General features: G+C 38.1%; 1 protein-coding gene across 1 annotated transcript in view; it reads left to right on the forward strand.

Moving 5' to 3' along the window:
* The window catches only part of ctcf (CCCTC-binding factor (zinc finger protein)), a 42,162-nt gene extending 23,950 nt beyond the window's left edge, over positions 1-18,212 (forward strand). Inside the window, exons 6-11 of the mRNA XM_060838163.1 lie at positions 532-681; positions 2,826-2,986; positions 7,408-7,590; positions 10,360-10,495; positions 12,157-12,342; positions 16,495-18,212. Of these exons, the coding sequence (XP_060694146.1) occupies positions 532-681; positions 2,826-2,986; positions 7,408-7,590; positions 10,360-10,495; positions 12,157-12,342; positions 16,495-16,658 (980 nt within the window). The 3' untranslated portion in view covers positions 16,659-18,212. The remainder of the gene's footprint in view (positions 1-531; positions 682-2,825; positions 2,987-7,407; positions 7,591-10,359; positions 10,496-12,156; positions 12,343-16,494) is intronic.
* Positions 18,213-21,210: the final 2,998 nt, after the last annotated feature.

Consider the following 21,210-nt stretch of genomic DNA (forward strand, 5'->3'; position numbering starts at 1 on the left):
AAGACAAAAACACTGGCATTGCTGGAGAAACTCAGCAGGTCTGGCAGCATCTGTGGACGAGACACTTCAGAAGAAAGTTAAAATAATCTTCTGAAGAAGAGTAAACTCAACAAGTTAACTCTTTCTATTTCCACAGATGTTACCAGACTTACTTTTTCTCCAGCACATTGTTTTGACACTGATAGCCTCTTTATTGGTGGGAAACCAAACATTGAACATCTGCAGTATCTGGTTTGATAGCATAATTTAGGAAGTTATGATTGAAAGTTAATGTTGATATTCTTTAACAGGAATAGACTTCGTACATTTGCAGCTCGTCAATGTCTGCTCAAAGCTGTTACTTGGATTTTATAATGCTGTGTTCGTTTTCACTTCCTTAATGTTAAAACAAATCATGTGTGGGGGTAAAATGTCAAATACTTTTAAAAATGTATCTCATGTTGCCTTTAATTTTTGAATTGCACTCATCAATAAATCCACTCATAATAATTCAGTGATCAGGATGTTCTAAAGTATGAATTTCTAAAATAGGTGAGAAACCATATGAATGCTACATCTGCCATGCTCGCTTCACTCAAAGTGGCACAATGAAGATGCATATTTTGCAGAAACATACAGAAAATGTGGCGAAATTCCACTGCCCACATTGTGACACAGTTATTGCTAGGAAGAGTGATTTGGGTAAGTGCAAAACTTTAAATACATAAAAATTAACATAATTACTGCCTCACAAGTCTGAATATGTCAGCATAATTGGGCTGCAATTTAAGTTATGAAAGTATTGCTGTCCAAAAGAAATCTGCAATTAAGAACCACAGAATCAACTAAAAAACTAATAGTCTGCCCTACTTAATTCGTTATAGAGTCTAAAATGAGTCTAGTGTCTGTCTAAAGTATCATATTTCAAACTTGAATTTGGATGGTGCAGGCATGCTATTGCTTTTTACTTCTCATTTCTTTCCTCCAGCGAAGCATAAAAATATATGGAGTGGCAGAAAAAGAAGGTTGTGGAAGTAGATTTAGTAGTTTGCAACTGAATGGTAACAACAGAAGCTTAGAATGATCCTAGGACATCACAGTGATCATAGGTTAATACCTTAATCTCTCAAACCTGAATTATGACTGAAAATGTCCTTCATGTGTTGTTGTTCTAATTAAACTTAGATTTGTTGCTTGACTGCATGGAAATATCTATATTTTTAATCAGCATGACTTTCCCTTGCCTCAATTTTGACAGGGTTTGTTTGTTCCACTTTTTCTTGCTTACTCAAATTTCAATTTGAGTGCTTGCTTTCACTTGAGGTGAGGTCTGTTAGTGGTTAATGAAGAGTACACTTCAATTTGTTCCACCCATTGTTGCCTCAGTCAAGTATTTTTTTTCTCAAATGCATGAAACACTGACCACAATATCTGACTATACACTGGCACTGCAAGGGGTGCAGGGGAGTTTGGATGTTGGCTTATGTGAAGAAATTGAGTAGACTGGGACTAAACTCATAATTTAGAAGAATGACCGAGGTTGTTATAGAAACATAAAATTCTGAATGAGTGGATATGATAGAAGCAGGGAGATTGTTTCCACTGGTGAGTGGAACTAGACTAGGGGGCATAACCTCACAATAAGGGGGTGCACACTTAGGACTGATTTGTGGAGGAACTTCTTCTCTCAAAGGATTGTGAATCTATGGAATTCCCTGCCCAGTGAAGCAATTGAGACACCCTCATTGAATGTTTTTAAGGTGAAGGTAGATTTTGAACAGTAAAGGAATTAAGGGTTATGGTGAGCAGGTGGGTAAATGGAGCAAAGTCCATGAAAGGTCGGCCATGATCTTATTGAATGGCAGAACAGCTTCGGCAGGACAGATGGCATACTTCTTCTGTTTCTTCGAGTCATAGAGATGTACAGCATGGAAATAGATCCTTCAGTCTAACTCGTCCACGCCGCCCAGATATCCCAACCCAATCTAGTCCTACCTGCCAGCACCCCACCCATATCCCTCCAAACCCTTCCTATTCATATACCCATCCAAATGCCTCTTAAATGTTGCAATTGTACCAGCCTCCACCACGTCCTCTGGCAGCTCATTCCATACACATACCACCCTCTGTGTGAAAAAGTTGCCGCTTAGATCTCTTTTATATCTTTCCCCTCTCACCCTAAACCTATGCCCTCTAGTTCTGGACTCCCCGACCCCAGAGAAAAGACTGTCTATTTATCCTATCCATGCCCCTCATGATTTTTTAAACCTCTATCAGGTCACCCCTCAACCTCCAACACTTCAGGGAAAACAGCCCTAGCCTATTCAGTCTCTCCCTATAGCTCAAATCCTCCAACTCTGGCAACATCCTTGTAAATATTTTCTGAACCCTTTCAAGTTTCACAATATCTTTCCGATAGGAAAGAGACCAGAATTGCACGCAATATTGCAACAGTGGCCTAACCAATGTTCTGTACAGCCACAACGTGACCTCCCAACTCCTGTACTCAATACTCTTATTGTTATTGTGTTGCATAGCAGCTTCAAATATAATCCTCCATTGTATTGACATCAAACTTCCATTTCTTTTACCAGTATTTCTTTTTAGTGTTTTAGTTTTAGCAGACTTGTGCCATAACTAAATACCTGCATAGTACATCCTAAGTTGCATGTATCTATGATGAAACATCATTTGCATCCTTTGTGGTCTGTAAATGGAAAGCATTAATGTCCTCACTGAAGGCAATTCAGAAGTTGAAAGGGTGTATTTGTTATTTCAGTTAAATGTTGCAATTAATAGTACTGTAAAGTCTGAGTTCAGTCTCTACAGCTTAGTTTTCTTTGCAGGTGTTCATCTGAGAAAACAGCATTCCTATCTTGAGTCAGGCAAGAAGTGCCGTTACTGTGATGCAGTCTTCCATGAACGATATGCCCTCATACAGCACCAGAAATCTCATAAGAATGAGAAACGTTTTAAATGTGAACTTTGTGATTATGCATGCAAACAGGTATTACATTTAAACAAATATCATTCATCTCAATGTGGATCAGTGTGTTTCATAAAATTTCCTTTTTGGAGGGGACCATAAGGTTTTTTTGCTGAAAGTTGGGTAAATCCTGAGAGTTATTAGATACTTGTATAATTATGTAAAGTTAAAATAATTTGAAATGTCCTATGACGTGTAGAATCAGCATTGAAGAATATAAACCAAAATTGCTAGTATTGGAATGAAGTAGTCATTATATATCTGGTATCTAATCTTAGTGTGGAATATTTATCATATGTTCTACAAAGGTCTATTAGTCATCTGTTGGTTCTGGATGTAGGTTTGCTTGCTGAGCTAGAAGGTTCATTTTCAGATGTTTTGTCGCCATATTAGGTAACATTTTCAGTAAGCCTCCAGATGATACACTGCTGGTGTTTCCTGCTTTCTTTTATACATTTGAGTTTCTTTGGGTTGGTGATATCATTTCCTGTTTCTCGGGGGGGGGGGGGGGGGGGGGGTGGTAATTGTGGTCCAAGTCATTCTGTTTATTGATAGAGTTCTGGTTGGAATGCCATGCTTCTAGGATCTCTTGTGCGTGTCTCTGTTTGGCTTGTCCTCGGGTGGATATGATGTCCCAGTTGAAGTGGTGTCCTTCCTTATCTGTATGTAAGGTTACTAGTGAGACAGGGTCATGTCGTTTTGTGACTAGTTGATGTTCATCATCTCAAAACTTGCTCAGTTGTTAGTACGTTTTCCTCAAAACATCCATGGAATGTATTCTGTGGAATTGCCAGGGATAAAATACAGTTGATTCTTCAATGTGAGGATAATCTTGTCTGAAATCCTATCTTACCCATAAACACTTCGCCAAGTAATGTAATTTTTAAGCTATATTTTGATTTTCCTGCATTTGTGGTTTTTTAAAATCTATGTATAATGTTTGTTTGTGAAAAATTGGAGGACAAATGCAGTTTTTCACCTTGTTTACTATTTGAGTATGATCACCACTCCTCGGGAATTCTTACCTTAAGAGCTTTGTGCATCATGTAACTGTCATAGGTAGTTGACCAACTCTCTCATTTGTTTAAAATATATATCTGAGTTTGATATCTGCCTTCCTTTAGGTTGTCTCCCAAATCATTATTCCATACACTTTCTATATTGCATCTTTAAGACTAAACTTCAAAAAAGTACTTCGTTAACAGTGGTTCATGTACTTTGGAGCATGCAGAATTTGTAAAAGGCACTGTATCAGTGTATATCTTTTTAGTTGCTGATAGGAATTTTATTTTTGTGAGAAAGCTTTTCTTAGCTGTTGAGTCAGAGCAAAACCAACATTTTTAAGCCATTTCGTAGTAGGTTTGCTACGGTAGGATAAAATCTAGAATGAGGCAGAGCAGAGAGCAAAGAGACAGACATGAAATGCTTAATCAAAGTCGAAGCTCTGCCCATGTTTAGGTTTAATAGCCATGAGACAGAACTGAGGGAGGTACTACTTGGATGCAGTCCCCTGATGGAAATGCAGGGTTCTACCTGTTCCAAATGGTAATAGTTAATATACCTCGTGTTGATGTAACCTGTATGTTGTTAATTAAATGTAATAAACTTAGTGGCTAAGGTAAGTGTCTCTTTCTTCTGAGACTTGCTTATGGTCCATCCTCCTAGACCGTTGACCAGTATAGAAGGAAGGATTGGTGGCAGCACTGGACCATCAGCGTAAGCTGGATACCCCATATTTTAACATTCAGAATTGTACCTTTGTCAAGCTATGGGAAACTGAATTTTTGTACTTACTTGAGATTTTCTTCCAAATCACCAACACCATTTGACTCCACTAACATTTATATTACTTTGGTCCTGGCTTAGTGATGTTTATCTCAATTGTGAACCCATTCCAATGCTTGACAAGATGAAGGACAAAAGATGATACATGCTGTGCGTCTGAAAAGTTTTGAGTTCCCTTTAACCTTTGAGGCCTTCTCGAGAGGTCTTTATTTGGTAGAAGTACTCTTGCTACTTTTTAGTATGGATATCTTCAAGGACAAAGACCGTGGTTTCTTGATCTGCCCAGAAGGAGAGCTCCATCTACAGTTTCATTTGGAAAAGCTACTGCAAATGAGACCCAAACTTTGGAATGTTCAGGTCAAAATGTGCTCCATATTGACACATTCACAGAGAACAGGCATCTGGTTTCTCTTGCTTTTCCATACTTAACGACCAATTTATATCCAGTGCGCCTTTTGACCAGGATACCCAATTGTTAATAGTGTCTTTACCATTTGAAAAATTAATTGTGACGACTTCTGTTTTGATTCAAGTTGGTACTAAGACTAAAAGGAAAAAGCATAACTTCTGCTCAATTCACCAAATGACTGGATTTTTTAAAATAGTTGCCAGAGCACTAACTTCATTAAAATAAATTTCATGACTATAGTTGCATTTGGTTTAAAAAAAAATCCATTTCTCTTTAGAATGGACAAAAAACCTTTGCAGGCTAAAAGGCAGATTTCAACAGTTGGAGAAAAAGCCAAAAGTTCAAAATCTCAAAGCACTGGAGATCAGGAGAAACTGAGAGAATTAAACATGTTTAAGGAACAAACAAGAATTTCACATTTTTGCTGCATGTAAGCATAATGATTCTAGTTTTGCAACAAAAAAAAACAGATATCCACAGAAGTGATGAGTTACTGTGCAGCAAGAGGCCGTTGATGAATTGTTACCTGAAAGGGAGCACGTAATCAGTTTAAATCTCGGAAATAAGTAAGCTCCTTCCAAATGGAAAAAAAGTACACATCAGTTCTGTTGACTGTGAACATAAAAGATAGGAGCAAGAGTAGGCTGCTCGACCCCTTGAGCCTACTCTGCCATTCACTATGACCATGGCTGATAGTAAAACTCAATCATGTGCTGTCCCAATTCCTTGATCCCTTTAAGAAAAGCCATATCTGTCTGTCTCATTGAAAACACACTTTTCGCCTCAGCCATTTTCTGTGGTTGTGAATTCCACATTTTCAACTGAGTAAATTCGCTATTGTCCTGTGGATCCTGTGTATCAATGATGAAGTCACATATTGACCAGAGGTCTAAAGTTACAGTCATTAAGGCTTAGCAATATTGTACAGCGTCTATGCTTATAAAGTATGTAATTGTTCTTTGTCTCCACTAATTAGTTCTGTTAAAAATGAATATATTTTTTCTTCTAAGGGGTGGTTATGTCATGTCAGTATAATTATAATTTGAAGAATACCACCTGTCTTTAAAATAGACAACAAATCTTACAAAACAAACCATAAGTTACGTGGATATCCTTGTGGATTTCAGCTGGTATTGGCACTAGACTATACTCACCTTGGGAAGAAATCTCAAGACATTTTGAATTTCAACTACTATTTCCCAGGGTAAACAAAACTCGATGGTTCCCTTAAAATATGATTTGCTCTTCCTAGCTCATCTTAATCTGACAGTAAGGGTAAGCGAAGCCAGTGACCGAGGCAGACTACGGTCTGCGTCTGAGGTTTGGCCAACCCAGTACCTAATATGGGACGATGATTGATTCAGTTATTCAGGGATAGCAGAAGTTTTGCGTTTTGATCTGTATCAGCTGAACTGTGAGCAAAGCTGTTGAGAAGAACTCTAGTAGGAATGTATCATCAAGCATCTGCTGTTCTGCCACATATCCAGGCAATCTTCAAATGCTGTAACAGCACCATGAGAAACAAGAAGCTACTTCCTTTTTCAAATTGTTTGGAATTCCATATGTTGCCAGAATATCTCCAACCAGTACACTACAGAAGCCACTGCAGCTGATGAATCTTTACTTAAGTTTTCATCCCTTCACTCTGCAAAGATGGTAGTTTTAAGATTCAAAGTCTTGAATCTATCTCAGAGGCTGAACTTACTTTATCCATTAGAAGGATCTTATAGAGTTAATCTTTGTATAGGTTTCTTTTAAACTAATGTCCTTTTTCATTTTGACTTAGCTTTTAGTGATAGTTGTGTAATGAGCTAATCTTTATCCTGTTTAACACTAAGAGGTGTTGCTAATTATTTTTAAATTGAAACTAAATGAGTAAAATTGGCGTGGTAAAGAGTACGTGGATGTGGGATTTGTTACTGAATTGATAAGGTGTAGCTGAGCTTTAAGCATATTGGGTTTTATGGAGGGAGAAAGATAAAGAAATACTTTAATCACTTCAGTAGGTTATCAAGAGTTTTCTGGCAGAAATGGGAGTTGCATTAATTTAATTATGATGGTGGTTGGAAAGTGGGAGTTTTAAATATTGTAATAAGATGTCTTGATGTGATTTTGATCAAATCAAATCCATTGAGTGGGGTTTCATGATAGGTACCAAAAGTAATTGCTTCATCACCTAAATTTTGATGATTTGCTTCATTCCTTGCTGTGTTTTTGATAATGTATGTTTTCTCATTTCTCACTGAAGGAACGTCACATGGTAATGCACAAGCGAACTCATACTGGAGAGAAGCCTTATTCCTGTAGCCAGTGTGACAAGACATTTCGGCAGAAACAACTATTGGACATGCACTTCAAGCGCTACCATGATCCTAACTTTATTCCTGCCACTTTTGTATGCACAAAATGTGGCAAAGCATTCACTCGTAAGGTACTTGATTTTATGTTTGGATGAAACTGCTTATTATTTGATGGTACAAACTTGGATTTATCTTATTAATTTGGCTTTTAATTTTGAAAATGTCTTAAAACATTTGAGACATCGTAACAAAAAATATGGCAATCCAGTAAGTTTAGTAGGGGTCATCAAAGACAATTATTTTAGGAGACTTGGAGAAGAAGAATATAGAAAGACTGAGGGGAACTTGCAGAGACTGGGACCTCGGCAGCTGAAGTCATTTATACCAGTATTGCAGAAAAGGAAGATGTGTGTAAAAGACTGTAGTTGGAGGATCGAAAAATTGTCATAGTTCTTTAGGGTTGTAGGGGTGGGGAAGAGGCATGTTTGTCGAGACATTTAAAGATGAGTATAAGAATATTAAATGCATGTTTGTTCCAAAAAGGCCATTTTCAGTATCCTTAAATAAACTTAAACTGAATGAATTGAAATTTATTGGGAGTGTAGAATTTTAATATTTTGAAATTGTGAATATTCATTACATCACTTTAGATTTAACAGAAATTTTCCCTTTTGGTCAAAAATAACTTGAGAATTTAGATTATCATTACATAACAGCCACGAAATAAATTGGAAAGAGAAGTCCAACCCCCTTCGCCGCAGCCATCATCAACATCTTCTACATAGCTGCGGATTTCATAAATAGTTGGAGTTGGAAGCGAGAGACAGAAATTGCGTGCTCTTGTCTGCTGCTGTGATGGATTACTTGCCACAAAGCCAATCTTGGCATTTGTGATTTTTAGTATAAACCACAAAGAATAGCAAAGTCACAGTGAAGATAGAGGTGATTTTGAGAAACTGCCTCTGAGAAATGAGTTCTGAGTTTGATAGTGTGAACAGTATCCTGATATTTTATTCTGGTTTATAAAAGTTGTTTATTGGTCACTCAGTTTTGTGAAGGTACCATAAATGTTTAGGGTGTAGGTTTGCTCGCTGTTTACCCATAGTCTCACTACCCGGAACACCAACTTACGGACTGGCCAAAGAACTACAGGCAAAACTGAAATACCTAGTAGAAGAGTCACAGCACTCCATCCACGCCACCCAGGAATTCCTAAAAATCATCAAAAACACCAAAATAGAGGAAGACAAAACAATGATCTCATTCGACTTAACAGCACTGTTCCTCTCCATCAACATCGACCTGGCAAAGGAAACACTTACCACACTTTTAGAAGAGACCATCACACACACCCCAACCACCATCAATCACGTTACCAACGAAAACTAGTGGACCTGTACCTCACCAGCCACTTCACCTTCAACAACATAATCTACAAACAAATCAACGGCACACCCATGGGATCTCTGCTATCAGGATTCATGGCAGAAGCGGTAATGCAAAGACTAGAACAAACAGCCCTACCAACCATCAAACCAAAAATCTGGGTCTGCTATGTAGATGACACCTTTGTCATCACAAAACGAAACAAGATAGAAGAGACATTTAACATCATCGACAACACTCTCACAGGCATCAAGTTCACCAAGGAGGAAGAAGCCGACAACATTCCTGGACTCTCATTCCTGGACGTCACAGTTGAAAGAAAGGACAACAGAGAACTACAAACCTGCATATACAGAAAACCGACAAACACTGACCAAATACTTAACTACACCCAACCATCCCAACACACACAAACGAAGCTGTATCAGAACACTATTCCAATGAGCCACCACACCCTGCAGCACAGACGAACTTCGGAAAACAGGGGAGAACCACCTATACAACATATTCAAGAAGAACGGATATTCAAGAAAAACGAATACTCAAAAAATACAGTGCGCAGATTCCTCAAGAACAAACCACGACAAGCAGACCAAACACAGCCAGAAACCCTAACCACCTTACCATACATCAAAGAAGTTTCAGAAATGACAGCCAGACTACGAAGACCCCTCAGAATCCTAGTAGCACACAAACCCACCAACACTCTCGAACAAAAACTAACAAACTTAAAAGACCCAGTATGACCCAGTGCAACCCATGGACAAAACCAATGTAGTCTTAAAAAATCCCATGCAAGGACTGCCACAAACACTACGTAGGACAAACAGGAAGAAAGTTAGCTACCAGTATATATGAACACCAGCTAGCCACAAAAAGACACGACCCTCTCTCCCTCGTAGCCCTACACACGGATTTTAAAAAAACTATTTCGACTGGGACAACACATCTATCCTGGAACAGGCTCAGCAAAGACATGCCAGAGAATTCCTAGAGGCCTGGCACTCCAACCACAACGCCATAAACAAACACGCAAATCTAGATACCATCTATCAACCCCTCAGAAAACGAACTGACATCACCACAAACCCCAGGAACCCCATCCAGAACAAACCTATAAATAGAAAGCAGGAGACAACAGCTTCGCTTCACTTTGAGGTCGCCACTGATGATGTTACTAGCCAGGTAATGAAACATCTGGATATCAAACCTACAGCTCAGCGAGCAAACCTTCACCCTAAACCTCAACCTGAGCTACAAACCTTGCAAAAAGTACCATAAATCTGTTTCGTTATTTACTTTATTTCACAAAGTTAAAAAAGCCGTGGAACACAATCAGCTGAAAATTTAACTTAATTTCTTTATCCAAGGATGCTGCCTGGCTGAATGTTTCCAAAATATTATGCTTTTATTTCGGATTTCCGACACTCACGTATATTTTCTTAATATTTTGAGTATCTTGCCATGTAAGCATTTTCTACAGAAGTGTTTTACCTTTGCTATGTGTTCTGCAGAATACAATGACAAAACATGCTGAGAATTGTAGTGGGCCAGGAGGTGAAGAAGGAGATGCTGTAGAGCGGAAGAAGAATAAGGGACGTGGTAGGAAACGGAAAATGCAGTCCAAGAAAGGAGACTCCACTGACAGTGGTAATGTATTCTTTTGGTTTTTAATTGCCCTGTATTTAAAGCAGCTACTTGGCTGGACACCTTTTTTATTGCAGAATCTGTGGGAAGTGAGTGAGGTGAGTTTGGACAGGTTGACTTAATTAAAGGAAGCCAAGACGATTTGTACTTTTTTGATGACTTAACTGAAGATTGATTGGAGGAATATGATGGATGCTGTCCATGTAGATTTTGAGGAGTTTGACAAAGTACCCCAAAAAGCTCATTGTCAAAATTGAGGCTCATGGAATAGGATGGTCTTGGTCAGCTTGGATTAAAAATAATGGCTGAAGGACATCTATTCTTGGTTTTTAAATTGGGGGATTGTTCTGGTGATAGACAGTAGTGTTCTCCAAGCTTTACTGCTAGACACATTGCTTTTTCTTACACATAACTTGTACGTTGGAATCGATTTTAAGATTTCAAAAGTTGCAAATCATCCAAAATAAGGATGATGCCAAAAATTAGAACAGGATTTTGATCAGCTAGCAGAATGGGTAGACAACTGGCAGATACAATTTTATTTATTTTCGATTAAATGTTTTGGCAGATAGAATGGGGACAGTATACACTTGAAGGAACAGGTACTAGCCTTGCAGCAATTCCAGATTATAATGAAGATCAAAATCTTGACTATGATGACAGACTGGGTTAGTTTAGGTTATTCACCAGAATTGAGTAGATAAATAACAATGGGAATTAAACTATGTAAATAACCCAGTCGTCATCTGTTGTTTTGTTGACTTAGTGTATACTTCATCTGTATCCCACTTTGTGAATTGTAGATGCTTTTGGTAAGGAGAAGAATTACCTCATGGCAATTCCTCCATTATGTCCTATTGCCCTCCTGCAGGTCTTCACTTGTCTGAAGCAGTTGCTGAAAGTGGCCAGGTGACAGTAGTGTTACGTCACCCAATTATGAGTATATTGTCTACTACCGTTATCGGAAAAAATTCTAACGATGTTTCTAGCATAATTGGTGAAAGGAGATGTAGTAAAAATCAAATGCGATTGATAATGTATCCAGAAAGAATGTTTTGAGTATATAAATTGTAACGCTTCTGAAAATTATAGGTGTAGAATTGTTTGACACTTTTGAAAAGGGGATATACACTTGAAGGATATCAACCCAATCAATAAAAGTTTTTGAGATTGAGTTAAAAGGAACCAGTATGAATAACAAAATAAAGTTATTTTGAAAGCTTGACTTAAATATCATCTTATTTTATTCTCCCTGGTGAAATCTTGCCACAATATTTCTTTTTGTCTCATCAGCTTCGCAGGTGATCAATGTTAACCCATTTGTGTTGTTTTAATTGAAGTTCGGGGGCGGGATTGGTATCCCTGAATAAGTTAATGTTGATCAGTATTTACTTAATGTGGTGAGTGACTTTGTTTGTTTGTTTAATGTGAAAAATTGAAGTGTACTTGGGGACCATTTCTGCTACCCCTTGCAGTGAATGATAATGTCATACTGCATATGACTAGGAAAAGCGTTGAGAGAGAGCGAGGTGGTAATGATTAAAGAACAAAACAAACTGTTGTATGATGAATGAGCTTGTCCTTATTAACAATAATGATTTGGATTCTGGGTAGGTAAACTGCCAAATTTTGATACTGAATGGTGTTTCCATTTGTTTTTGTAGATGATGAGGATAATGCTGAACCTGAATTAGATGGTGATGAAGAGGATGAGACTGTTGTGAGCAAACCTGAAGAAGATGAAGAAGAAGAGGAGCAGCCTATTGCAGAAGTCATCCCTGTACCAGCACCAGCCAAAAAGCGAAGGGGTAGACCACCTGGCAAAGCTAATCAATCCAATAAAAATACTGGTAGTGTAACATTTTATACATTAGAAGTTGTAGGCTTTCAAAAGTCCCATCCCTGTTTTAGGTGCACTTTAGTCCATCTCATGACTGCAACAGTAGTATCATCACGACTTGCGTTTACTACGTGCTCAATGTATTTTCAGTAAATATCAGATATCGGGATTCTTAACAATGGCTAAGTGTTATTCTATGCATTTTATTGTTGCTGGCATAGTGTCCCTAAAACCCAGTATAGTGCAATGCTGCTGTTCCAGCTATCATGGCTGATCAAGATGGCTCTACTTTGTTTGGTTCATTAAACCAGTGCAATTATCCATTGAGCTGGGCTAGAAATGGAACTCTACTTGATTTTGATTTGTAAAGCTTTGTGTTTTAACTAACTCGTTATTGGGCGATTCTGTTGTGCAGTGTTAGTTTGGAATCTCAGCAGTTGAGTGGTTTCAGGTGAAATAAGCATCCAGATCCATGATTCTGGAACCATATACTGTTTAATTTGTTTAAGTGCAAAAATATAAACTGCCAGTGTAGAAGTGAATAATTAACAGCTAAAAAGTCCAGGATTGGTAGAATAATGGAATCCATTCTCATGATTGGAATATTGTATAACTGTATCCTTAATAGAAAGACCGAGTTTAGATTTTGATACAGTAATAATTCTGAGGGGCAAATGTAGTCGAGCTTGTTTTTAATCCATTCATGGCCTTTATTGTCCATCCCTAGTTGCTATGGGATTGGACTTTTACAGCACTGCAAAAACCACTTTGGCCCATTGGTCTCACATCAGTAATCAAGCACCCATCTACTCCAGTCCCATTTCCAAATGCTTTGTCTGTGGCCTTCAACAGGTGATGAGCTGTAGTATGATTCTAAATGCAGGTACAACTTAAATACCTGAGGGTACCTGCCTCTGTTACCCTCTTAGGCAGTGAGTTCCAGAAATCTGCCACCTTCTGGATCAACATATTATTAATTAAATCCCCTCTAAACCTCCCACCTCTTCGCTTGAATCTGTGGCCCTACTTATTGATTCCTCCACTAAGGGGAAATATTTTTTCCTGTTTATCTTCTCTACGGTCTCCATAATTTTGTTGACCTCAATTAGGTCTCTCTTCTGCCTTCCATGCTCCAAGGAAAACAACCCCAGTCTATTTAGTCTCTCTCTTCATAGCTGAAATGATTCAGCCCAGGCAACATCTTGATAAATCTCTTCACCCCCTCAAGTCACAGCCACATCTTTCCTTTCGTATGATGACCAGAACTGCACACAATAATCCAGCTTCAGCCTAACCGACACTATATACAACTCCATCATAACCTTGCTACTGTGATATTCAGTGCCTCTGCAAATAAACACAAATATTCTATATGCTTTCTGAACCACTTTACTCGTTTGTCCTGTTGCCTTCAAGGATCTGTAGTACTCCCTCCCTCCAAAAATGCATCACCCCTCACTTCTCAGAATTAAATTCCATTTTCATTGTTCTGCCTGTTTGACCAGCCTATTTCGTCCTGTAATCTAAGGCTTTCTTCTTCCTATTTATCACACTGCCAATTTTCATGTTCTCTGCAAGTTTATCAAACTTACTGAATGCTATGGTACATCACTAGGCACAGGCTTCCAGTTTCAAATGTTGTTTGACTTTCACCCTCTGCCTCCTGCCACAAAGCCAGTCATGTATTCAAAAAGTCCTTGACAGCATGGACTTTAACTTCCTTGACCAGTGTACAATGCAGTACTTTGTCAGACGTCTTGCTGAAGTTCAGGTCGACTGTATTGTTATATTGCACACTGAGTAACCTCATTGAAATGTCAATCAAACCTGTCAGATATGACTCCCCCTAACAAATCCATACCTAACTATCATTGATTAGTTCTTGCCTCTTTAAGTGGAGATTAATTCTGTCCCCCAATTTTTTTTTCCCTGTTTCCCTTGCCACTAAAACTCAATTGGCTTATACTTCCCTGGTTTTTTCAAACCTTTCTTGAATAATAGTACATTAGCTCACCTTCTGTCCTCTGGCACCTCTACTGTGTCCAGAGGATTTGATAACTAACGTCAGGGAAACTGCACTCATCCTTCTTGCCTCTCATAGTATCCTGGAATATATTTCATCTGGCTAGGAGACATCAATTTTAAGCCCACTAAAACCGCTAATACCTTTTGTGCTTTGAATTGTAATGTTTTCACAGTTCTTTTTCCTTGATTTCGATACATATATAACTTTCTCTGGATTATGAATGCAAAGTATATCTTGCCACACCACACACAGTTTGTCTGTTTGGTCCTAAATGGGCTCTACTCTGTTCCTGGATTTCCTTCTTGACCCTAATATACTTCTTCAAATGCTTTTGGATTCCCATTGTTTTACCCGAGTGTTCACGTCCCCCTTCACTTTGCTCATTTTTAAAATTAATCCCCTGCTTTTGCTATACAACTCTAGGAATTCATGTTTTGAGCCCTAATATTTAACATGAGTTTGTTTTATTTCTCAAACAATCCTGTACATTCCTTGGGCATCCTAGATTCTGTGAGCATCTCTTCCACCCTTCATCTTTAAGGGCTCTGCATGCTCACTGTTTCTGTTTTTTTGGAAGATTCCCAGTGGGCTGACTTTTTATTTTCTACAGACAGCTGCTTCTTGAACACTTGGTCCAGATTCTGTCTTGTCATATTAAAATCAGCCTTAGCCAGTTTAGAACCTTCATTCTTGTCCATGTTTATCATTTTCCATGACTTCCAGGTAAAGGATCCCTGTCCCCAAAATGCTCTCCCACCAATACTTCTACGACTTGCATGGCTTCATTCCCTAAAATTAGCTTCAGCATTGCCCCCTGTCTCTGTAGGACTTGTTACATGCTGATTCAAAAGCAGGTCTGGATTTTTTTTTTAGAATTATGCCATCTCTCATCCTTTCAATATTTGTCCATGCAATGGGTGGCACGGGGCTCAGTGGCTAGCCCTGCTACCTCATAGCACCAGCGACCTGCCTCTATCTGTGTGGAGTTTGCGCATTTACCCTATGTCTGCATGGCTTTCCTCTGGGTGCTCTGGTTCCTCCATAGTCCAAAGATGTGCAGGTTAGGTGGATTAGCCATGCTAAATTGCCCATGGTATCCATGGATGTGCCTGCTAGGTGAATTAGCCATGGGAAATGCAGGATTATAGGCAGAAGCTTGCAGGCGGGATGTTTCTCGGAGGGTCGGGTTGGGCTCAATAGGCTGAATCGGGATTTGATAAACAATATTGGGGAAGTCACAATCCCCAACTATTATTATCCTAATTTCTTTATCTCCCTGAATGTTTTGGTGTCCTCAAATTGATTATAATTTGATCTTTGGAAAGCCTTGGGCTAACTTGAGATACATGCAATAAATTGCAAGTTAGAATGAAAGAGCTACAGATTCTGTAAATCAAACAAAAACAAATTGTTGGAAAAGCTCAGCAGGTCTGACAGCATCTGAGGAGAAAGCAGAGATATTATTTATGGTCCATTGAGTCGTCTTCAGGATTCTGAGGGTGGGTCATCAGACACAAAATATTAATTGATTTCTTTTCGCAGATGCTGCCAGACCTACTGAGCTTTTCCAGCAACTTCTGTTTTTGCTTCCAGTAGATATTCAATATTGAGCATGAGGCATATTACATGAAGTGGTTTAAATCAAATACAAATCTGATACTTGCAAAGTAGAATATTTATGGAGAGCCTAAAATATTTGAGATTTGTGGCGGCATGGTGGCTCAGTGGTTAACACTGCTGCCTCACAGCACCAGGGTCCCAGGTTCGATCCCAGCCTCGGGTGACTGTCTGTGTGGCGTTTGCGCGTTCTCCCCCTGTCTGCGTGGGTTTGCTCCGGTTTCCTCTCTCAGTCCAAAGATTTGCAGGTCAGGAGAATTGGCCATGTTAAATTGCCCATAATGTTAGGTGCATTAGTCAGAGGGAAATGGGTCTGCGAAGGGTCAGTGTGGACTTGTTGGGCCGAAGGGCCTGTTTCCAGACTGTAGGGAACCTAATCTAATGTTGTTTGTTTCTTATTTGCCAGTCCTCAGCTGGAAAGGAGCATAATTGATCAACATAAAATTCCCTGCTCTGTTAAAAGTGCATTTCTGATTTTTCAATTTATTTGACATTGATATTTTTACATTTTCATCTTAGGAGCAGTTCAGCAGTTGCAAGAATCAGGGACTACAACAATTGAAAACATAATTGTTGAAATAAAGAAAGAGCCTGAGGCTGAAGATGCACAAGTTCAATCAGGAATTGAGGCTCAAAATGGAGACATCACACCTGAGATGATCCTTAGTATGATGGACCGGTGATGGAGGAAGGCATGCTAATAATGTGGTCCTGCGAATCAGATTACATGTATTTTTGCTTTGACACGTGCTTCTATGAAATGATTTAGACCATTTAACCTTCTGAATACTAGAGAGAATTTCTCATCCAGGAAGCTAAAATGAGTTTAGACTAGGTTCCCTTTTATAGCATAGAATGCTATTTATGAATCAGAAATTGTTATTTTATTTGTTACAAAAATTATACCCAATACAATTTTTCTGAATTTTTTTTCAGAATCAAAATGAAATATCATGAGATGCTTTGTACATGTTATGTACACCTAGCAGTAAAATAGTTCCTGCCCTTAAAGAAAAAATTGTGTACAGTATCTGTGCCATAGCTCTTTTTGCATAAGAGGAATGTTTCCCAATGGCACAAAACGTTGTGATATATATATATGTTGCAAAGAACATAGGCTATTTTTAACCATAACACCCTGCTATACTCGAGCTGAGCAGGTGGAAATTTGACTTGTAGTAAACTTTAAATACAAAAGAATTGTGAATTTTTGAACGTATAGTCATGTTTTTGTGCAACCCAATTGTAAATGATAATACACAACTTTTGGTTTCTTCCGCTACATTAGGGCGTCTCAGAATGCAAATCACTGATTGATTGAAAATCATTGTGTTACTGTTAAATTAAGTTCAAGCCGCGTGAATTATTTTACAACTGACCATCCATAGTAACACTGTTCGTCATGTGTTTTCCTTTTTTTTTTGTACAGGGCATCTCAAAAAATGGTCATGCTTGTTGTAGATAAGTTTTTTACATTTTAATCTTTTCTAGTGATTATGTATCAAAGTGCAGGAGAGTAACATTTTAACCACTGCTTGAGACGTTTACAAATTACATTTGTCACAAAGAGTCAAACTCTTCAGTGTTTGTGAATATGTGCAGAATCATGTAAAAATTAATTTGCAAATTGAGCTGTTCAGAGCAGAAAATGTCAAATTGTAATGAGCACATTCACAGCATACTACAAATCCCTTTAAAGTTGCAGATTTTAATGTTGTAAATTTTAATTACTTATATTTCCATTATAGGTTGGCTATTTCCCACCTAACTATATTTTTTTGCTTCTCTGAACTTCATATGTATCTGATGTATTTGTAAGAGGGCATAATGGAATTAATCCTTTAAAACTAGGATGAGGCAAAGTTTTGAAGAGTAAGTATATCCATGTGCTTTGTGTTGCAAAATAATGTGAAGTTTAAGAGGTTTGCGCTGTTGCAGATATGAGAAAGTTGTGCCACAAGGGTATGTCAGAAGCTTTATTTGCTGACTCAACATGAAATTCTTTTTCTGTTCTAGGTGAATTGCAATTAAATCTGCTTTCTGCCCCTTTTTAGCTCTGACTGGGTTGATTTTGTTTTTTTTTATATTTAGCTGTACTGTTTGTGAAGGAAAGGGAGTCAAGCTGATGAGGAAACAATGTAAAAATACTCTTTAAATGGGGTTACGAAAGCTAGGGTAAAGCATTTAATTAATGTAGTGCTGTACAGCTGGTAAATAAAAGATTTACCTGCCTTTCACTTGTGTGTCTTCATTAGTGGAATTACATATGTAAACTCATTAATTTACTTGATAGATCTTGTTTTAATCCGTAGTTATGTTTGAGCACTTATTACATGACTTGAAACCTATTTTCACAATGGATCATAAAACATTGAAATATTATTTAATGTTGGCCATATTTGTTTATAAACAAGGTACCACTGCTACACATTGGAAAAAAATGTGTAGGTTGAAACTGAGACTCTAGATTTAAGGATGTTTATACTAGTTGACAGTCTTGATTTCTACTGAAAACTCGAAAGATACTTGAGAATGTTCCTATAACTGAAAACTGGCTAGGGAAATGATTTTTGAGAAATGTTTTTTTTTGAAAGCATCGTATACTTAAATTTTACAGTTAAACTTGCATTATTAATCAGAGACAACTAATGATTGGTCTTAGTGTACACTGAGAATTTAGTGTGTATAAATGGAAAGAAAATGTGTATGAGCAGTTGGTGTGCTTTGAGAAAGCTTAATAAAATAAAGACTTGCTTTAAATTTATAAGGGGTTGGGGTGGGGGGGGAAAGATGACATATGTCAAGTTAAATTTTCTTGAAAGGAAACACAAATGTTATCAGATGTTTACAGAAACTGAAGTTTGACACTTCAGTTCCAGCTATAACTGATCCTTGTTTCTGCACTTTAATTTAATTCTGATCAGCACCTACGCATATTGACCGAAAGGAATAATGAATTGCAAGTTAAAAATATGTTTTTGTGCTTCGAACTCCAAAACCTAAGTATGTTTGGCACACTAGCTAGTACTGAATGATTAATGTTTCGCCTCTCTCGTTATAATGTCACAATTCCAAAGGCATTGCAGGTGCATTGTTTTCTTTCTAAAGGTAGTAGTTGGGTTATCCTTCAACTTAATCAAGAAGACTTTTATAAAAGACTAAATCTGAAGATCTTTATAGTACTGGAAAACTAGGAATATTTTTGGATTGGGAAAAGAAATGAAAAGTATGACCCTGGTGACTGCTTTACAAGATCCTTCAACTTGTTTTCAATAATCCAACACTGATAATGTATATATGACTGCCTACAAAATCAGTCATTGAAGTCTTGGAGCCTTAATTAATAATGCTGCCATTGGTTTGAAACTACCCTTCTGGAGTCCTGAGGTGGTTGATACCAGGACTTGGCTGTGTAATTGTCAGATATTTTTATCAGAACCCTTTCATTCTAAATAACAGCAATAAATACTGATTATCTCTAGAGAGAGAGAAAACTAATTTGTCAAAACGGAAGAAAAGCTCCAAGAAAGCTGTGCAAGTAGGCAAGTACAGAAATGGGAGGAGGTAGGGAAGTACAAATGGGAAAGTCTGATAGGGTGAAAGGCAAGAGATATTGCCTTCCATCTTATAAAAGGGAACCGTTCTTGTTCTCTCGCTTCCAGTGCTTAAAGGTTATTGAACTGAAAGATTTCATTCTCACTTTCTATATAGATGCAGTCTGACCTGCAAACTTCCATTAATTCTGTTTGTTTGATTTTGACACGTCCATGGTATTTTGCATTTCTGTGCATGTTTTAAAACTTGCAAGGATTGAATTCTGTCCACATATTAACTTGCGCAATTTACATTGTCAGCTGTAGGATGTTATATTTGGAACGAAGCTGGTGTTTATTTCATTTTGTGTATAGATCAAAATTGTTACAGCCACCTTAGAAAAATTTATTTTGCCACTGAATTTTAAACAAGGTGATTCCAAGATCTTTGGCTTCAAACAGAATTAGTTTAGGTACTTTGTGTATCTGTTGATATTTTTTCAGTTCACCTATTTTTCTGATCAGCCTGTTCAAAGATGTTATTACACATCTCTGCTGCAGGTTTGACTTGAACCCAGGCCTTGCAGCCCAGAGGTAGGGACACTATAACAAAAGAACTAATGATAGATATGGCTGTGAAGATTTTTTTTAGGATATTCTGAGATTGTGAAAGGTGCTAGGTAAATTATTTTTCTCATTATTTTAACCCAGATTAGTCATGTGTGCTTACAGCTAAATCAGTTATCTCAAAGTCTGACTATTTGCTTTGCAAAGGAACGAGAGTAGGATATTCAGCCTTTGAACCTGTGCTACCATTCAGTATGGTCAATACTGACCCAAACATCAAAGCTTTTTACTCGCTCTGTTCCCATAATCACTGGTAATCCGATATCCATCAATTTCTACCTTGTACATATTCAAGACTGAGCCCCTACTGTTCTTGGTGGTAGAGAATTCCAAAGGCTCTCAACCCTCTGCGTTCTTTTAAAATAATATGCTTATTTCAACCCCAAGTGGCATTCTGTCTAATTTTAAATTGTGCCCCCGTTCTTGAATTCAGCGGGAACATCTTACTTGCAATAGTCCTGTTTACAGTTTTAATTGTAAAAGAGATTATCTTTTATTCTTAAAATAGCCCAGCTTGCCCAATTTCTTCTCTTAGCACAGTCATGTCTGGAACAAGTCTGGTGAGCCTTTGCTGCACGACATAGAGTCATAGAGATGTACAGCATGGAAACAAACCCTTTGGTCCAATCTGTCCATGCTCACCAGATATCCCAACCCAATCTAGTCCCATCTGGCCCGTATCCCTCCAAACCCTTCCTATTCATATACCCATCCAAATGCCTTTTAAATGTTACAATTGTACCAACCTCCACCACTTCCTCTGGCAGCTCATTCCATACATGTACCACACTCTGCATGAAAACGTTGCCCCTAATGTCTCTTTTATATCTTCCCCTCTCGCCCTAAACCTATGTCCTCTAGTTCTGGACTCCCTGACCCCAGAGAAAAGACTTTGTCTATTTATCCTATCCATGCCCCTCATAATTTTGTAAACCTCTATAAGGTCACCCCTCAGCCTCTGACACTCCAGGGAAAACAGCCCCAGCCTGTTCAGCCTCTCCCTATAGCTCAAATCCTCCAATCTTGGCAACATCCTTGTAAATCATTTCTGAACCCTTGCAAGTTTCACAACATC

Source organism: Hemiscyllium ocellatum, chromosome 17, assembly GCF_020745735.1.
Source record: "Hemiscyllium ocellatum isolate sHemOce1 chromosome 17, sHemOce1.pat.X.cur, whole genome shotgun sequence".
Classification (NCBI taxonomy): Eukaryota; Metazoa; Chordata; class Chondrichthyes; order Orectolobiformes; family Hemiscylliidae; genus Hemiscyllium; species Hemiscyllium ocellatum.